A 19,429-nucleotide genomic window follows, 5' to 3' on the forward strand; every position below is an offset into this window, starting at 1 on the left:
AAAACTGCTTTTGGGCCCATCAATCTCATTGAGATTAGTTTGCCCTAAATGGATGTCGCTACCAGTCGTCAAGGTACAATCGTCATCGCGCATCGGGAAGCACTGTATTGTGAGTATTTGAAACTCAAAAAGTCTTGGTGTTGTAGGCCTATTACAACCAAAGAATAAATATTAATTTTGCAAAGATTATGTCCGGTATTCGATGGTATCAAATAGTAATTGAAGTAGTAAGAAGTGCTGAAACAATAGATATGGAAGAAAAACGACTTAAATGGGCAAATAAACATAAAACATATTGAAACGGACAGGGCTAAGTAGTGCTACCCTACCCCTTTTTTATTCAACCATTCAAATGAGACCTAATAAAAAGGATTTCTCCGGGTAGGGAATACAATGTATGCCTAAAAGTAAGATAAAGGTAGTGTAGAATGGTAGATGTATTCACAAAAGTATATTTTCATTTCAACCAGAATCATATTCCTACACTCCTTCTTCGTAATTAACACTCATCATCATGAAATTATTTTGTTGTTGCGATAAAAGTTTCCTCCATTTCGTAATGCTCAAAATCGTTGCTTCGCGAAATTGCTGTCGCATCTTATGTAGCATTTTCATGATAATGCCTCAATGCAATTGAAACTATACATAATAAGGATCCCATAAAGCCAAATCAGATCCCCTATCGATTTAATTCTGCCGAGACGACGGTGACTGATTGCTGCCAAAACAAAAGGAACAAATTTATAAACTTTCCGTGTCACTGATTCGTTCGCTTCATTCACTACACGCGAGCAGAATTCCTATATTTTTCCTAGACAATCAATCGCGCATAGGTCCATGTAATGGAAAACAAATCCGTGTTTAAATCCATTAGTTTTTTTTCTTCTTCCGATTGATTATTGCATACCTGCGAAACATGTGCCAGAATGCAAGTTTTTTTTTCGGTAGATGTCATTTGCTACAACTCTTTGTAATATACCCCAATCCCATTCGCAATCAATTTAGTAACATCGCTGTACCAAGCAAAAATCCCTATTGTTGTTTTTTCAGCAACTGAATTATTCAGAATTTCACACGCGCGTAGTCAATCGAACTACCAGCAGATTGCTTCACCGGAACAACAAATATTTAATACCAATGTCTGGATTGATGCAGCCGCTGAAAGTGGTAAACAGAAGCGCGCCGAATCTGACATCAGGTTACGGACCTGTAGATTTTCCGTATAGGATTAGTTAAAATAAATTGATTTCAATTCATTGCACACGTTGTAGGTTCTTCGAATGTAATTTATGGATTTTAGTGTCGCGTTCTACCTTCCACTCGGGATCAACTCTTAATTGCAAGAAATGAATGAGTTTTTTGTTTCAATTTACCTTGAGCATGGATTATTTGTAACAGCGTCAGGCAGATGCACAATGTCCAGAGCCTGGGTGGACCCATTTCCAATAAGTCGAGGCTCACTTCCTGCGTTACACTTTATTGTTTATCTTTTGCACGAATATTATTCAAAACGGGTACTTCCTGTGTTGGGAAAGGGAAAACCTATTTTCTCCTGATAACACTGATTCGATGTTCACTTCTTTTTTTCTCTCTGAATCAACAGAAATCTCACAACACCGAACACGAAACATCATTCTTCATACATTCCATAGCAACAGGCGCACAAGTCACAGAGTCTTTTATCCTCGTTTAGTTTCTTGGCACTAAAACCGGGATTCGGAAAACACACAACACACGTGTCCAAATTTTATAATCACTTTGTTACATGAGTTATGGTAAGAGCCAATGTGAAACGGATGAAGGACCAGCCGTACGGAGTCGGGATGAAGTTGTATTAGAGCTGATTAATATTAATAGTTGTTTCTTTAAATGACCGTTTTAATCCGAACCTTTTGGAAAATATTGATGAACAAGAAAACAATGAATATGGTGCTGTTGTGTAATTAGAATTAGTTTGAGCGATTTGATAATATCGTTTCCTCAATGAATTTCTGAATAGTTTTCACAGTATTTTATGATCTTATGGTAATTTTCGCTGAAACTTACGAGTCATTTGTAACAACAATTAGCGAAGTCAGTGCTAATCACGTATATGTAATATGGTGAGAGCTGCGGGTTCCATTCCAGTTCAAAATAAAGGGTTGATTGGTTGACTTCAAGGTGTGTTATTTGACACTAGTAACCTAACCAAGTACTAATAAAACTAACGACTGGAATATTACTTTGGGAAGACGATGTTTCAGTGTCATTTTATTGCCGAAATGCTTCTGATAAATCAGTTCCAAAATGCGTGTGGATGAGTGACCAGAGAATGCAGAGAATGCTCATGGTGCATTTATTTCCACAGCATCTCGGTCGTTATGCTGATCGTGCCGGAATAACAGTGTTCCTTCAACCAATTGTAGCGAATGAAAGATCATTTAATTCGATTCATTCTATGTGCAGTCAGCATATTGGTATTTGAATTAGAAAAACATATCGCGCCGCATTCATGACAATATGAACCCGTTTTGCAGTGAAGATGGGCGGTGCGTCAAAGAAAGATGCTTCTTCCAGCTATTAAGCGTCGGATGTTTTGTGAATTAATAGGATCCTTTGTTTGATTATTTCATTCCTAGTTGGTTTCCGAAGTTGCGAAGAGACAGAATGATTTTATTGTATAGATTAATCTAATGAGGAATAATATGTTGACTGTGGAAAACTGCAAAAAGCATGAGCCGCCTACCAATGATGTTGTAGTTCTTAGTAGCTCATTTCCACATCATTCCCCATCGCCTAACCATTTCCTCTCAAACGAGCATTCTAAGTCAATTAATATCATATAAAACCATTAACTTTGTAATGTCATTACGCTGTTTTCTTTCCGGAATTTCAGCACCCATCTTCATTCATTACAACTGTTGAAGCTCGCGAAGGAATCAACATCTACGGGTACCTTTTTACGCGGAGGTTGTGCGTATAGGGGAATCAAAACATTTAAAAGATTTCGTCCGAGGGAGGACCGTTTTTATGGTAAACTAGGATTTGGAAAATGCATTTAGGCTAAATTATTTTTTGTGCGCACTCTTACAAAAACAAATCCAAACCAGAATAAACATTTTAGCCTCTGGTCTAAAATTGTGCCTCATACTCTACGTAATAAGTTTTGTATTTGCACTTTGGCGCTGAAAGCTTTCGAGATACCTTCAGCACAGAATGTGATTATTTCATTATAATCTTTTCCATTTCGGCGTCGCAGCGAGCTTCTTCATTTTTAAATTTTACAGTCAACGGCATTTGAGTCACACCACTAGCGATGAACAAGAGAATTCTGATCGAATTGAGGAAACAGCGTTATACTAACGTGATAACCTTTCGCGATTATCAGTCATTTTTCTGTCGTGGAACGCAATGCGCGATTTGCAACTTTCCATGAAATATGGCAGCAAAAAAAAAGGGGAACGCATATTCTAGCGAGAAAATAAAAATAAAAAAATAAGTAGGTCTAGGTGAACTTAATGACAAGGATTTGAACAATTGGCGCAAAAAATACACGCTTCTAAACTATGGAAGACGAGGTGGAACGTGGTCAGAAAGACTCGAGTCAAATTTTTCGATGATTGAATAACAAGTACACTGATTTGTATTTTCTTTTTTTTCTCATTGTAATCCAAATTTATTTAGTCTTTAGCGTTTAGATAGTTTGTTGTGTTTTGGACGCACGTTTAAATGATAATATCGATTATATTCTTCTTAATGATCTTCTGGAAAATTCAACAACTTAATTTTTTAGTTTAGAATTCTAATTTAGCGTGTAACCCTAAGTAAACTGACAGCGTTTTTACCCCCGACACACAGTGTATTAACTTTCATATTCAACCTCACAAGTAGGCGGTGTGTTTAGCACAGATTTCTGGCATGCTGAAATAACATTATACACTTTTGAGACAACAAAATTTTCACAGCAAATCAACGTAGTTTTCAATTGATTGCCATATTTCTTTCGATATCTTTTTAAGTAAAAAAAGCAGCGGTAGGAGCACAAATGTAAAATTCATTTCATTACATGTTGAATTAATGTGACTGATAGTTACTATTGTATCAATTTAGTGTGGTGTCAAGCATTGTATATGGCTGTTGACAAAAAAATGACAAAAATCAAAACAAATGTTTGTGTTAAAAAACCCATGTCCGGAATAAAAAGCACATTCAGAAGATGATTTTAAATCTGGACGGATCAAAAGTTTACAATGAAATTTCTTATTGAAGGAGTTGCATAAGAGTAATAAATTTCATAAATTTGTTCATTATTGATGTTTCGTTTGAAATAATCATAGAATAACAATGAAATAATGAGCTCTACAAAAATCTATAACTAGGCTGACCAATCGTACCATTTTTTCGACCATTTTTTGTTGTCCCGTCTTTTTACCAATTTGTACCGTAATTTGAGTATAGAAAAATATATATTTATTTATTTATCATTGTTATTAATATTTTTTCTTCCGAATGAACTGATTGGAATTCGGAATTTAACTTTGATCAGAGTGTTCGCAGGGAAAGAGTTTGTCTACCAATTGTGTGTTAATGCATAATAATTGTAGTGTTTTTTTTCGACTTCGTCGGTGAACATTATGCTAAATTGCTTGTGCATGGTAACGCACTATTCCTTTCTTTTGGGCTTCCTACCGAGATGATTCTCAGGATTCTATGGATTCTATGGATTTTTTATTCACAGTTAAAACGTCTTGTTGTACTACGCGACTAATTTGGAATCCAGGGTTTTAAACTACAGTCACTTTTCATCACAGATCGTTAGTGTCCTTTCAAACATAACTTGGCCAGACAGATGTTGCTGAAATTGCTGTTAATTTTGATTATTTTTTTAGAATTCTTCAATATAAAAGAAAAGAAATGTTTTTTTTAACTAATGAGGTGCAAACTATCCTTAAAAGTTCAGTTGATTCAGGTGGAATATAGGAGGCAATTTTTTTTCAAACTGATATATAAATTATAAATTGTTTTATAAGCGGAATGATTGCAGGAATTTTGATTAATGAGATAAAAAGGTGGAACAAAGATCCGTGAGAGTTGTAATAACTGAACATTGATCTGGAATTTGACAAAGTTTATGATAAAATTTTCAGAAATTATATTCTCTTCCGTAAAGTTGCTTCTTTATCTAAATATACATTCGTTGTAGAGAACTAAGCAGTTACATCCTAGAATATTTGATTGTTTGTCTTTTTCACGGTTTCATTCACTCAATAAAATTGGGAGTGTTATAAAAAGTCGACGGTGACAGATGATTTTTGCTTAATCGCGAAGTATCGACATCTGTCATCCAAATATTGTTTACAAGTTGTTTAGTTTTGTACAACTAGTTCAATTTTTACTGTGTTGAAAATTTCGAGTTTCAATTGGAAGAAAAGTGTATGTAAGGCGACTCGGGTAGATTTTGTAGGGAGCGGTTTTGATGATTCAAAAGTGGTGATTTTGGTGTTAAAGTCAAAAAGTATCCGAATCCGTTGATCTGTTTAAAGCGAGCTACTGCATAAAAACGATCAGATAATGCAACCAGACACGAGTCGATAATATTCCATCATGACAACGCTCGGCCTCATGTTGCTGTTCATGATAAAAACTATTTGAAAAATAGTGGGAATTCTGGTTCACCCACTTTATAGCCCAGACCTAATCCATTCCGATTATCATTTTTTTCAATGGATGCAGAACGCATTGAGTGGAATACGCTTTCATCCAGAACATGCTATCAAAAATTGGCTGGATACGTTCTTGGCTGCGCCTGCGAATGACGGATCTCTATAGTTGCATGTCCGAAAAAAAACCTGAAACTATTGAGAACCTGAGCATAGGATTCAAAGTCCCTAAGGAGGATGGCTGTAATAGCTGTTATCCATGGTTATTAGGCAAAGAATGAAATGGATAAACCCGTAAGTCAGAAACTTCCTCCGTTGAAAAATATATCGTCTATTTGAGGAATATTATAAAAGTTTCACGACCAGGCAACCTTCTCAGGTTGCCAAAAATAATCTCGACCAAGGTCAGAATGGATACTATTTTCGAACTCTCTTTTCGTCGAATAGTTAAGAGTTCGCGTTTTCAGAATCACACCACTCACCACAGTGAATCCTGAATCTTCTTTCCACTAACGATTCTTCCTTTCATGATAATCGCAAGCGAACCACGATATAGACGACGTTTCTGGTCGCAAATATTCTACTAACATTCCTCCCCTTCCCTGGTGACTGTAAAGACATATCCGGCGTCGTTATTGACTATTTAAAGCTCGAATCACTGAAACTTGCATAATGAGAATTATTTGCTAATCCCAAGCGCCATTCAGTGTGATCTTTGCCCAAAATCGCTGGTTAAGATCAATCACGGAGAGCAACAGTCTACCCGAGCTCAAGCTTAAAAGATGAACGCTTCTCGACGGAATCCGATGGGAAAAAGAAGTGGCTTGCGGTGGCTAATATTTTAAATAAAGTTTTAATTCATTCTATTATTCAAATAAATTTGATCTTCGTGCAAATACCCGGCCCCGTCAGGCTAACGCCATATGAGCCTTGATAAATATGTATATATTTTGGAAAAAAAAGGTGCGCACCCTATATTATGATATCAAAGTTTTCATGGCTTATGCGTCCGGTTTTTATCCCTGAACTATTTGGTCAACCTATCTATAACCAATATCTCTCAAAGAAATGCCGCTGACAAAATGTGTCCGGTATTCAAAGCAAAAGTTCCCTTTATCATGATTAAACAAAAGTGTCCGGATTTCGAATCACGGCACAATGAAGAAATTTAAAAATTTTGAACAAATATGTATGATTCAGTGGAATTCTGTTATTCATAACTCACATGAATGTCTTCCAATTTTGTTGGAAAGGTAATTTTCTATGATACTATAAGTCAAATTTTTAGTAGTTGAAGCGTAATCATCGTAAGCGTTTAACCCTTCCGCTACGAGTGTCGTCTATAGACGACATCGAGGTGATACTGCACATCAATCACACCAGCGCGATATGCATACTTTTCGGCGCAGTGTTCAGCGGTAGCACTCCGATGGAGCACACTGCCGTAGGGAAAGGGTTAAGTGTCCGTATTTCGATGCATTACGATAAAGCAGTAATTGTTCAACTGAAGTATTTTCGGTGGTAATTATTTTTCAAGAATAACATTTGAATTTAGAATTGGTCGTCAATAGAAGTAACACTCTGAACCATGATTCAATTTCTGAAACCTCAAACAAAACTGCTTTTTTTTTGTTAACAAGTCAATTGCTGAATTTGTAATTGTTGGAATTAAAAAAACAACGACAATTGATCTACCACTGGCCCCATATTTTAATAAGCATATCTTAGATTTCCTAGCTTCACCGCAGTCGAGGAAATCGCTCTTTCCAAACATGAATCGCCTAATTGTTTTTCCGTGTTGGATAAACCATTGTCCGGTTGCTTCCTTCACCACGTTATCAACATGGAATCTAAATAATTAACATGTAGCAGACGAAACACGTGGAACACATTTTGCGTCAAATAAACACAAACATCGGACAGGCTGGAACAATTGCTGCCCGCCTCTTCGAATGCATTCGAATAGAAAAAAAAATCATCTCTCCGAATATTTGCTCTTACAAGGATGGTATGAATCAAAGTTTCATTTTAAATCGACGTTATTACATGCGAAAATATAACCCCCTTCATTTTTCATCGATAACGAACGTAATGCTTCAAAGCTTGGAAAAATATTTGGCATGCAGTAAGTGTCGAGATGGTAAAATCTACTCGTGTACACATGCAAACAATAATTAAAAGGATAACCGTGCGGAAGACGTAATGCGTTGCCACTTTAAGAAGAGAGAAAAAAGTTATCTTTTTTTTGCATTGGAGATACTATAAGTTCGTTTTTCTCAACTTGTGTTCATTCCCTAATGACACATCGCCGGGATATAAATACGTTTTCCTTTCATCTGGATCAAGGCAACGCAGTGGAAACTTGCTTTTAAATATTTACCGTTTTTCTCTTTAAAAGTTTACCAAACACATTGCGGTGATTTGCAACACTATGTCGATACACACCTGCAGCAGTGTTGCTCGGAAATTGTCATATCCTTCTTCTAATTATTCATGATTTTAATTGACATAAACTGGTATAAACTACAGCGATCCAGATAAATTACATTATATTTATCATGCCGCAGTATTAAGTAAAGTAAAGTAGTGCTCTATAATTTGCTCGTGAACATTTTTTTGAAATGCTTTAACCAATCAGTATGCGAACCAATTCAATGTTCTTCAAGAAAAGCATTAAAAAAATAGTCAACGAAACTCATACAGATGTTTTGGTTTTGGTTTAGCACTTGAATAGGTGTGTCCTTCAGTAAAACACTGCTTTCTTTAGAATTGCCTTCACATACTCCCATTAAAATATTAAACGATGAGTAAAAAAAACTTCGTGTAAAGTATGAAGTCTACTCGTATATTCTATTTTTCAGACTCTGTTGCAAATATGCTAACTATACACGAATTCAAATCTCTTGCCAGTGTTTCACTTTCTTCCCTAGCCTTCTCTCGATAAGCAGCACGGATGTTAATTTTTCCACCTTTGATGTTGTTTCTTCTTCAGCTCTCGAGAGTCAAATTTCACACTTCTACGCAGAACAGTCAAATCTGGGAAGCTCTGGGAAGAGGGTTGATGAATGATAGAGCGTAAAGCAAACGGTTTAGCCCGAACTGCCACTAGTTACTGCACTTGATTAAGAATTCCACATCACATTTATAAAAACTCTCATCATCAAACGGAATGCAAAACAAACTTGAGAAAAATTATGACATCGATTCAAACATTCCGAAGAGTATGACGGAATGTATCGAAAGTGCATACTAAAACTTATTAGCGTTGAAATGATTGTTAATCTTGAGTAACATTCGTAGAGTTAAACAGGCTAAGATCATTCATCGAGCGCTAGTTTTTAAGGTTGTAGAAGATTATTCAGATAGACGGCACAACACTATTTTTTTTATTCTTTCCACAATTCGTAAAGCACACATTTTTCAAACACTTCACAATTTTCATTTACAGATGGTTGCCCCTCCTGAATTGAAACAGATTTATTCACTTATATCGGGACTCCACGGCAGGTCGTAAATATCATGTCTTCTCGCCACTGAATCCCGCGACTAACTGAACTGCGGAGCGGAGCTGGAATAAATCTAATGTATAAAGTTTAATTTATACATGCACTCGATCGCCGATTTTTTCTTGGGTGGTTTCTAGGGTGCCAGTAGTAGCGTTTTGCGGAGTGGGTCTCACTACGAGAGAAAATATGTCGCACGCGAAAAGGAATGCAACATGGCTGCGAGACTGTATTTGTCGATTGTTCACATCGCGCTCGCGAAACATAGTTTTCAGATAGCATTCCTTGTTTTCCGATTGCCATTCAAAGAAACTTGTTTTAAAGCACCGGTCAAAGTTGAAGAGCTCCTTCGCGAATATGACAATTCAAACAATTTTTGAAACCGGTCAAAAACATCATGCGTTCCAATGTTTACCTTCTGGCTAGAGCTCACGAGAACTCTTCGCGGGAAAACGAATGTGAGTGCCCAGCTGATACGAGTCAGCCCGAAGTGTGCTTTCATTCATGAAAGCAATGCACTCTGAAAGAGTACACAATTCTCGGTAAGTGACATCGTAGTTGAGCGACTTGTTGTGTGAACACGTGGTGATGGCGTATATGGTACCAAACCAAAACAAAACGGAACTCGCGAAATACCAGGCGTCTGCTACCGGATGAGTGTTATAATTGTGTCTGATCGCAAAAAATGGAGAGAACGAGTGTCAATATAATTTTTGTGTATGTCGGCATGTGGGAAATGTTTAGTATTATTTTCGTTCTTGGTACAGCGCATAGAGATAATTTGCATTTGAACTATGAGAGATAGAATGACACATATAGCAAACACGGAAAACGTTAGCCGTATTTCGTATATAGAGCGCGCATTTTTACGACTGAAAAGTGAGATAACAGGCACGCTGTGGTGATCTTCCTTGACAGTTTGCAACGATTGATTATTATATAAGGTAAATGATTTTGGTTTGTCCAGTCGAAAATATGATCATGGTTTGCCCACTTTTTTGAATGCTCTAATTCAGCGCTCCTGTGTCAAATAAGGTATTAGAATGTTTCAAAACATATAAATAAAATTGTCTTTTCCATTATTTACAGTAGTTTTATAGAATATTTTTATGGAATCACATATTTTAAAGGATTATAAAAAACACCTTCTATTTGTGTCAATGCGCCCCTCATTCAAGCTAACTTTTCATCGATCACCAGATGATTATTTCGCACGTATTCAGACCTTTTCTGGATTATAACACCTACAAATATTGTGAGCATCATGCTTGCATACCATTTGTATCAGATTTACATAGCTAAACCATTAAGTTAACGCAGTTTGATGAACTCAATTCTGATCATGAATTGTCCAATTCAATGATGTTATTTTGTCCACATGATTTCTATGGCAACCGCTTGGCGCGCTGCAGTTTGTTTATTGTGTCCTTCGCGGATAGCAGAAATAAAGTTTCTCTGTGTTGAGTCTGTTGAGGGTAACACTTTTAAAATGCCCAAGAGAAGGTAATATTTTGAAGAAAGCCTAAATTATGAATGGATCAATATGATGACAGTAATTCCAAGCAATGATAAATGCAACATCTACTTGTGAATTCGAATGTTTTCATTCAAAAATGGTGATTTCTAAAACCGGACAAACCATGATCATTTTTGGGCAAACCATGATCAGAGGTGGTCAAACCATGATCATAATTCCTCTTTAAGGAAAATCGTTAAAGAACATAAAAAATTGCATAATTTCAACACTTTATGGTAGTATTAGCAACTAGAGACTTGGGGCTTTTCTACAAACCCAAACTCGTATCGATTATGCGTGATTTTCATGAAGAAAAATCGATTTGCATTTACTAGTTGCGTAAAAACACCCCAAATCGGACAAACCAAGATCATTTACCCTAGACCATATATGAAAATATGCCAAATCAGCCGGCCGCTGACTTGACCCTCTCTGATTTTTTTTAAGCTTGGTACTTATTATGGAAACTACCTAAAATCACAATTTAATAATTTAATATTATTAAAATCATGTTCGTGAAACATTAGAAAATGTATACTGCTGCTGCTATGTCGACTAAGGTTTCGACATCGTATGAAATTTCACTAACATTATTTTCGCTATAAAAAAATGGTTCTATCTCGAGAGCGGTTAGTCCTAGTATAAAACATCATACATAGTTTTTCATGTAGAATTTTAGATTCCATTTTTATGTTACTTTTTTTAAATGGTTGCGATTTCACAAAGTAAAAAAAATCATAAATTTTCAAAAATTCATATCTCAGTTTTTGGTGAGTTTTTCACGGCACCACTGTACGTTAAATGTTGTTAAATTGGAAGGGTTTTCCAATAAAAATATACAAAAAATATCGAAGGGGGTGTTCTGAGATATATATTTTTTCAATATTAAATTCAATTTTTGAGTGAAATTTTCAGTGTATTTAAAATGTTTTTTTTTTTTCAAATCGTTCATTAATTTTCCTATAACTTTGTCGAATATCATATTTCTATCAGACATCTGGATTTTAAGTTTCGATTTTAATTTTTTAATTAATTTTTAAAAATATGACTTAATTTAAATTGGTCCTATGATAATGAAAATATAGTGATTTTGAATAGCTTCCATCATAAGTACCAAGTTTCAATAAAATCGAAGAGGGTCGCGTCAAAATTTGCTGTTTTTCGGCTGAAGCTGATGATGACGGCATGGAACTGCTCTATACTATATTTATAAGCTTGTAATAATTTTTGAATTAGAACAGTTTTGTGGACGAAAACATGAACTATCATAAAATTTTTCCAAGAGAAAAAATCCATTACTTGTGTATGTGATGGTTTTTTTACAACATATTGATGCTGTATACTTGTGAAACACATTTCTTCCTTAATATCAAAGTATACGAAGCATTTCTCCGGGAAGGCACTAATTGATCGTGAACAAACGGTTTATTATCCTCAAAATTTCGCAGAGTTATTACGCGTAAATGGAAGAAGTAAGCATTGGTGCGGAATGCAGCTTCCTGGACAAAAAAAATCTAGGCGGAAAGGCACAAACCGCCTCCTTCAAACCAAGAGTTCGTAAATTATATGACCGACTGCTGTGTGGAGAGTCATCGTGCGTAATCATAGACGATGAAACTTATGTCAAGTCCGCCATAACTGTGCTCAGGCGGGTGAAGTCAGCCAATTTGGTCGTAAACTTTGCAAACTATTGGAAAATGTGACCAAAATCATCGCAAAACAGTCTGTGCTGATGCGTAGCCTTCGATTAAAAATTTGTCCATTGGCTTACGATTGACTAATTGACTGATTTTGCATCGAAGCACTGTAATATAAGACTATAGAAAAAATAAAAGTAAAATAAAGATTGAGCTTTCTTTTAAACTGTGTTTATTCCGATCAAATTAAATCGTTCATATACATAATCAAACATCCTATAGTATACACAGAAGATCAATTGAGAAAGAGACAAAATTGTGCCCAGTCACTTAGAAAATCCGTTGTAGTCCGCATCAAAGCGTGCTAATCAAGCCAAACGTTTCGGATCACGATTTGGCCAAAAAGGTTGGACCACAGCAGTACAGTGCGAAAAATTTGTCTCCAGGAAGATTTTAACTTGTACCGAACCAGCAAACAACGAAATCGATCCATTAAACAGAATACTTGAATAGAAAATATAAAGTAAAACTTATAGCAGAGAAAATTCTACAATACCAAAATGCGTTCAATATATTAATTTAAATCCAAAAAATACGGAAAGTATACACTCTGTCCAACTTCTATATTATATTTCTTTGCAACAGTTAAAATTTCAACAAGAAACATTCAGACATTGTTGAATGCTTCGAATAAAGTATATTTAAGTCAATTTCGTTCAAAAGAGTTGTTTGTTTATTTATTGTGCTTAAATATGTTAATTTCAGTAGTCCAGTTTCTATAACACAATTTCAAAATTCATAAGCATTATCAATGAAAAATTCAAAACGATTGGCTGATTTACTTGTCAATAATTGACAACCTTGCCATTTCGGCTAATAACCGGGAAAATTCGTGTTGGAGTACTATTTACCAAATTCTGCTGAACGGATTTCTTGATATTATTCCATGTTTCCGAAATTGCGACCTTGAGCTTTTCAATCGTGGTGTACCACTTTCCCTCGATGTAGATGCGGCGTACAAGGATCGCTCTAAGATTTTCAACAGGATTCATGTCTGGAGAGCGAGCCGGCCAGTCCAAAAATATAAGTTTTTGGTCCTTAATCCATTACTTAGTTCGGTGCTGGTATGCATAATAGCATTGTTTTGCTGGAATGTGAACTTTTTGTGACGATATCTCCGCAAAAACGGTAGGAGAGAGGATTCCAGAACATTTATGTAATCCTTGAATGATTTGAAAGATATCTTGAACTCTCCGGTTGCACAGAATCACGCCCAAAACATGCACGAGCCTCCTCCAAAATTCCTGGTTGAAAAACACTGTTCCTACTTTCGTAAATCACGCCAGTACCCGTTGAGACCATCAGGACCATTGAACTTGCTTTCGTTACTGAAGATAACCTATACATTGAAGAACTTTTCGTTATGGTATATAGCAAAATGTATTCATTTGGAAACATTCTTTGTCATAACATAGCAAAACTCAGACGTCTTCCGATGTGAGATGGTGTAAGATTCGGAGTTTAACCTTTTAAGCCCTCATTATGATCAAAACCGTCACCGAGAATTTCCTAACTATTTCCCGCTTAACTCGGTCAGAGAGCTTCGATTTACGTGGAGCTCTCTCCTTCTTACCGTATCCTTGAGGATATCAATTAATTGAGCACTACTTGATGGGATTATCCAAATCGATGAGCAATTTCTCTGATACTAACATTTTCTTGGTGAAATGCATCGATTTGTCTTTCTTCTCTCTCCGTGAGTTCTTTTCCCTCCGTCATTTTCCAGATTTATTGATTAAAACAACTAAAACAACGGAAACTATAACGGGTCTTATAGAAACTTGACACTTGAAAAATACAAAAACATTCTACACTCAGTTTACGCTCAGCGCTTGCACACACACATATGAAAATCATGCAGTGTATGGTAGTCACCAATACCTACACACTAGAATATAAATTGAACAATTGTTCGTTTACAATGACACAAAGCAGCAAGATCATCACCTGGTTTTATAGAAGTTGGACAGATTGTAGTATGTTTGTAATCGATTTTAATAAAGTGCATTTTTTTAACCATGTTTGACAAGTTTGTAATGTTTTAGCCAAAATTAAAGTATTTGCCCGTTTTTTAAGGCTTCTTTTTGTATAACCAAAACATGAGAGGAATTCCGAAGGGTACAACCAGAAACTTCCGCCCCAGGTGCGAAAGTTTCACTCGTGCCACTGACTGATACTGATACTGATACTGTTGATAGATCTAGTATGAATCGATGAGTAAGAAATGTTCGTGATTGCCAACTTGTAAAAGCCTGAATTATTGACAAAACACACAGCAGACGTTAAATCGCTGCTGCAGACGATGTTCATCGCAAACTTATCGAAGATTTGATTCAAAAGAACTCTGAAACACCTCCGGTTTCATTGGAGGGCCTTAAAATTTGACTTTAATTGGCACATTGTCACTTTCAGTTTCATTCAAACTCATGTAGGCTGAAAATAATGCTACTCTCTCTTCACGCTCAATAAAGAGAATATCACTTCTCTTTCATATAGTCTCGTTTAATTTCACGTTCGTTTCTTTCATTCCTCACACTGAATTATCAAATCATCAAATTAAAATGAAAGGAAAGGAAAATGTCTCATTTCGAATGAAAATTTCGTTGGAGCTCGAACCGTATTCACTGAAACAAATGAAAATGACGATGTGAAGGAATGTACAGTATGCCAGCAGGCATAATCAGTTTTCGACGCTTGTTGTAAGACTAATATGCCTCTCCTAATTCCACTTTTTTTGGAAGACAGTCCGGAAAAATCAGGTTTGGAGAAATGAAATCGAATGAAACTCTCAATTGAAAGCAGTGATCGTCTTTTCATATGTGAAACTGAGAGTGGCATATAGTCCTTCTAAATGATACTGAATAGGGTAGTTTCAATCGTCAAGTGAAAGCGTCTGCTTTCAAATTTAATGGAAACGAAAACAGAACGAAGACGAAATTGAAGAATCGATGTTTGAGTATGCGTAGTAAATACACGCATTCGAAATTGAAATTCGCTGAGGAGAAAGGAAAAAGTAAACAAATCATTTTCATTTTTTAGTTTTGAAATTGTCAAGCCCTGGTCGATAGTAATATTGCAGTGCAACAACGCTCGTCCACATACTTCGCATGCAACTGAAGAGGCTTTGAAAAACCTGAAGTTTGAACCTATTCACCACCCTCCGTGTTCTACCTTGCGATTTTTATTTCTCTAGTCTAGAAATTTGAAAAAAAATCTAAATTTGTTTCCTTCATATTTTTGTAGTTTAGGCATTCAAGAATATATCCTAGAAAGGACTTATCGAAAATCCTATTATTCACCGTGTTAGAGGCATTTTAGTGATGCGGTATCTAACCTGGTTATGCCATAACAATGAACTTCAAATCCATTTTTCTCGAAACTAGATTTTTTCAAACTGGCGTACACGATATCTCAAGTTCTACTGAACCAATTCATGGCGAATTTATATGAATACAATCTACAGGCATCTCTCTGTCGCATGAACCTCTAAAAAATGATATCTTTTAAATTTCACTATTTACAAAAAAAATATTAAAAACACAAGAAAAAACGTTTTAAACCGCATTTAGTTTTTCAAACGGCCGCCATTTTGTCAAAAAAGATGTCTTTGACTTGTCCGAGATTCATGCGATAGCGGCATCTTTACTGATTCAGAATCTTTTCGATTTTTTTTGTTTCAGATAACCAGAAGAGCTGGAATCGTGTACCATTGCACAACTTTTGCTTAACCTTCTCACTTCATCAGCTTGTAACTATTCTAGTTATGAATATTTTTTCTCTGTTCAATTTTTGTTTTATTGTTAAAAGATATATGAACAAATAATGATAGAATGTATAGTAAAAATTCGGAAGTATGACTGAAAATATGGGGTATGGCTAAAAAGTTCAATCAATAACTGTCACAGAATCAGAAACATTCGCAAATAATTGTAAGTGTTGAAATTCACTACAATAGATCATCCTAAGGTCGCAGTGCATCAATACTCCTACAAAAGAAGAAATGTTGAGATTGTTTACGAAATTTGGATAAACAATCAATTGCTGCACACCTCACAAATCCAATCTTTACCAAAACATGTTTTCATCAATTTAATTGGAAAGTTTGAATAAAAATTATCAGAGAAGTGAACACAAATAGTTTCAATTAATCAAAGTTGGTCGTGGAGCTAAAGATGGTGAGAGAGAGAGAGAGATGTTGGATTTAAGAGACTTTTAACTCTGGGAGTTCATTCGTCTCTCTAAAGATGGTGTGGATTTCCTAACCATAAATGTCTACAATCGTCGGAAGAGATATCCGGAGCGTGGTGAATGGTGGTGAATACTGCTGAATCACTTCAAATCGCTAAATACTTTGTTGATGGTAAGTTAGACACAATTATGTGATCAAAATACACCCGAATTACTACTACGAACAATGTGAAGAGTGTTTTGGAAGCTGCCGAAGAGCTGCCTTTTCCAATGTTTGTAAGTATTCATCAATAATATGCAATGCGAACCAGCTTGAGGTTCGTTCTTCTCTAGAGCCTGAACTTGTTTGATAACACTTACCTAGTTGCGCGAAAGAAAATTGTCAACCACCAAGAGACGAGAATTCATTGTCACCGAGAATGTGGGGACGGTGGAATACTGGAGGTATCCTTACCAACTTGCGATTATTTAATCGATAATTACATTAAAAACTGGCAGCAAACATTTACACAACTCATGCTTGTGGAATGAGGACTATATAAGATATTTTCTCATTCGCTATAGTTGCTGTTTTTCAGCAAAACAATTCATTTTGTTGCTTATCGTATGCCTATTTAGGCAGTTTGGCGTGATTTATGGAATCAGTTGCATATAATAAAACAGATAAGCTTTGAAAAACTTGAAGTCTGGACTATCGTTCCCTGTCTATACGACGAACCGGTTATATTTGTATTTGTCTACTGTGCTGGAACACTACGGATTGAACAGAAGGAATGTTATTAGACATGCAAATAAAACTGAAAATTCATTCACGACGTTCGTGACATCATCGAATAAAGAAATAAACGGTTCGTTCAGAGGCGAACTCGCTGCACAACTGTCATCGATAATCTTTACAACCGTTGAACTAACCTAATTAAAATGAACTAATATAGATTTATGGCTATCAAATCAAAGCGGAAACAGTCATTTGAATGCCGCAACAATTAAATGGCCATCGATGGTCCAATTGAAACCAATGGATATGGATACTTCAATATCTTTTCTGTGTTCAGTGTTCCAGTATTCAAACTCTCATCTTATAATGATATGTAATCCTATCAACACTGTCTGAGCTCACTCGTTGCACCGGCTGCCATGGGAATGACGGAATCGTACGTAGAATCTATATTTAAACAGGTACAGAATTGCTGACCGCGCGTGTCCAACAAATAGTGAATCTGAAGGTTAACACTAAACATCTGTTCGTGTCTCTGAGAACTACATCACAGCATTTCTCCTCTGAGTGCAGTAGCTAAATTGAAATCGTTGTGCTATGCCATACAACACAAATTCACAGTTGCAATTGATAGAACCTCTGCTAATTATTATGGATATATTGTCAATTAACTAGCAAAATGAATGTCTTTTTGTCTAACATTTCACCCAATGTACTAGATCGTGTTTTTTGTTTTTTTATAGAATAAATAAGCGAATCATGAGCAATAACGATGCAAATGATATTGTTGTGCGTTGTGATGTAATTTTATGTCTTGTTTTAGCGTGCCAAGAATTTCCTTCATATATTCGAGGACGGTTACTCATGGGAAATGTCACATAAAGTAGCGTAGGTACACGAATATAAAAGCGTCTCAGTGGTATTGGCCGATCGCTTAAAAAAACGGGATAACTTAAACAACGGACTTATCCGCCACATTCTGCCGGAAATATTCTGTATCACAGGCATTATTCCATATCAAATATTTCAACATCTAGCACATAAAGCATCGGGATGCGTCTTTTGCTGAAATGTGAGTTTCCATCGATTACAAGTCAGCACAAAAGTGCACACTCGGTGGATGATGTTAAAATAAACAGAGAACCAGCATTGGACCTTCGGGTGTCTAGCAGTCGAGAGTGCTGATAAGTTATGGTAGCAGCTGAAAGTGTCTTACGGTGGACTTTTGATAATTGCACTCCACGCGACGGGGTTATATTGCATGCTGAGAATTTAGAACATTTTTTATGTGTGTTGTATTAAGAAATCTGTTATCACTAATAATAAAATTCCAAGCAATAATCTACCAAGCATGATTTTATTGGCTACATACTGCGTTGTCATGATAACATATTTCGATTTACAGCAATCTTATAAAACAATGTCTATCATGTTTTTAAAACAAAATAAAATCCGGTGACAATTCCGAGCAATTACAGACCCATCTCAGCACTTTCCGTATTTAATAAAATACATGAAAAATTGCTTGTGAAGAGATTTCTTGGTTTTCTGAATAATGACCATGTTTTTTTTATAAGCTTCAATATGGATTCAGATGTGGATGCAGCACCACAACTGCCATCACTGAACTTGTAGATGAAATAATTAAAGGAATCAATGGTAAAATGATTGTTGGCGCACTCTTTCTAGACCACAAGAAGGTTTTTTTGATACAATTGATCACAAAATATTATTGAAAAAAACTAAACAGTTGTGGCATCCGAGGAAAAGCCAACGATTTTGTACAAAGTTATCTCTCTGAAACGGGAAATTGCCACTCTCTCGATTGAAGCATACATAATTGCAGGGTCGGAGTAAATGGAGAGTTTTTTATTTCTTTGAGAATGAAACACCATGTATTTGATTTCCGATAAATTGATCGACAATAAATTAGTTTGGAAATATTTGCACAGATGATGATGACACAGCATTGTTTACCCTTTTACCGTTGTTTGTTTGCTCGGATGTCAAAAATATAATTTCAATCATAGGAAAAATATGGCCAGAGATGCCAACCTTACTGATTTTTCAGGATTTCCCAGACTTTTTGGCACGCTCCCTGATATCCTGACAAACACTCAATTTTCTCTGATTTTAATAAAATGATCCTGATTTTCCCTGATTTTTTA

At 35.8% G+C, this 19,429-nt stretch overlaps 1 protein-coding gene across 31 annotated transcripts in view; it reads right to left on the reverse strand.

Moving 5' to 3' along the window:
* The window catches only part of LOC129775235 (basement membrane-specific heparan sulfate proteoglycan core protein), a 220,014-nt gene extending 210,808 nt beyond the window's left edge, over positions 1-9,206 (reverse strand). For 23 of the 31 annotated variants that reach the window (XM_055779700.1, XM_055779709.1, XM_055779703.1 and 20 more), the window contains exons 1-2: positions 9,086-9,200; positions 1,374-1,889 (exon numbers count right to left, since the gene is read on the reverse strand). In XM_055779700.1, the coding sequence (XP_055635675.1) occupies positions 1,374-1,440 (67 nt within the window). In that variant the 5' untranslated portion in view covers positions 1,441-1,889; positions 9,086-9,200. Of the gene's footprint in view, positions 1-1,373; positions 1,890-2,046; positions 2,204-9,085 lie in introns of those variants that run through there. The other 8 variants (XM_055779690.1, XM_055779687.1, XM_055779686.1 and 5 more) reach the window with 8 other exon arrangements.
* Positions 9,207-19,429: the final 10,223 nt, after the last annotated feature.

This window comes from Toxorhynchites rutilus, chromosome 3, assembly GCF_029784135.1.
Source record: "Toxorhynchites rutilus septentrionalis strain SRP chromosome 3, ASM2978413v1, whole genome shotgun sequence".
In the NCBI taxonomy this organism is placed as follows: Eukaryota; Metazoa; Arthropoda; class Insecta; order Diptera; family Culicidae; genus Toxorhynchites; species Toxorhynchites rutilus.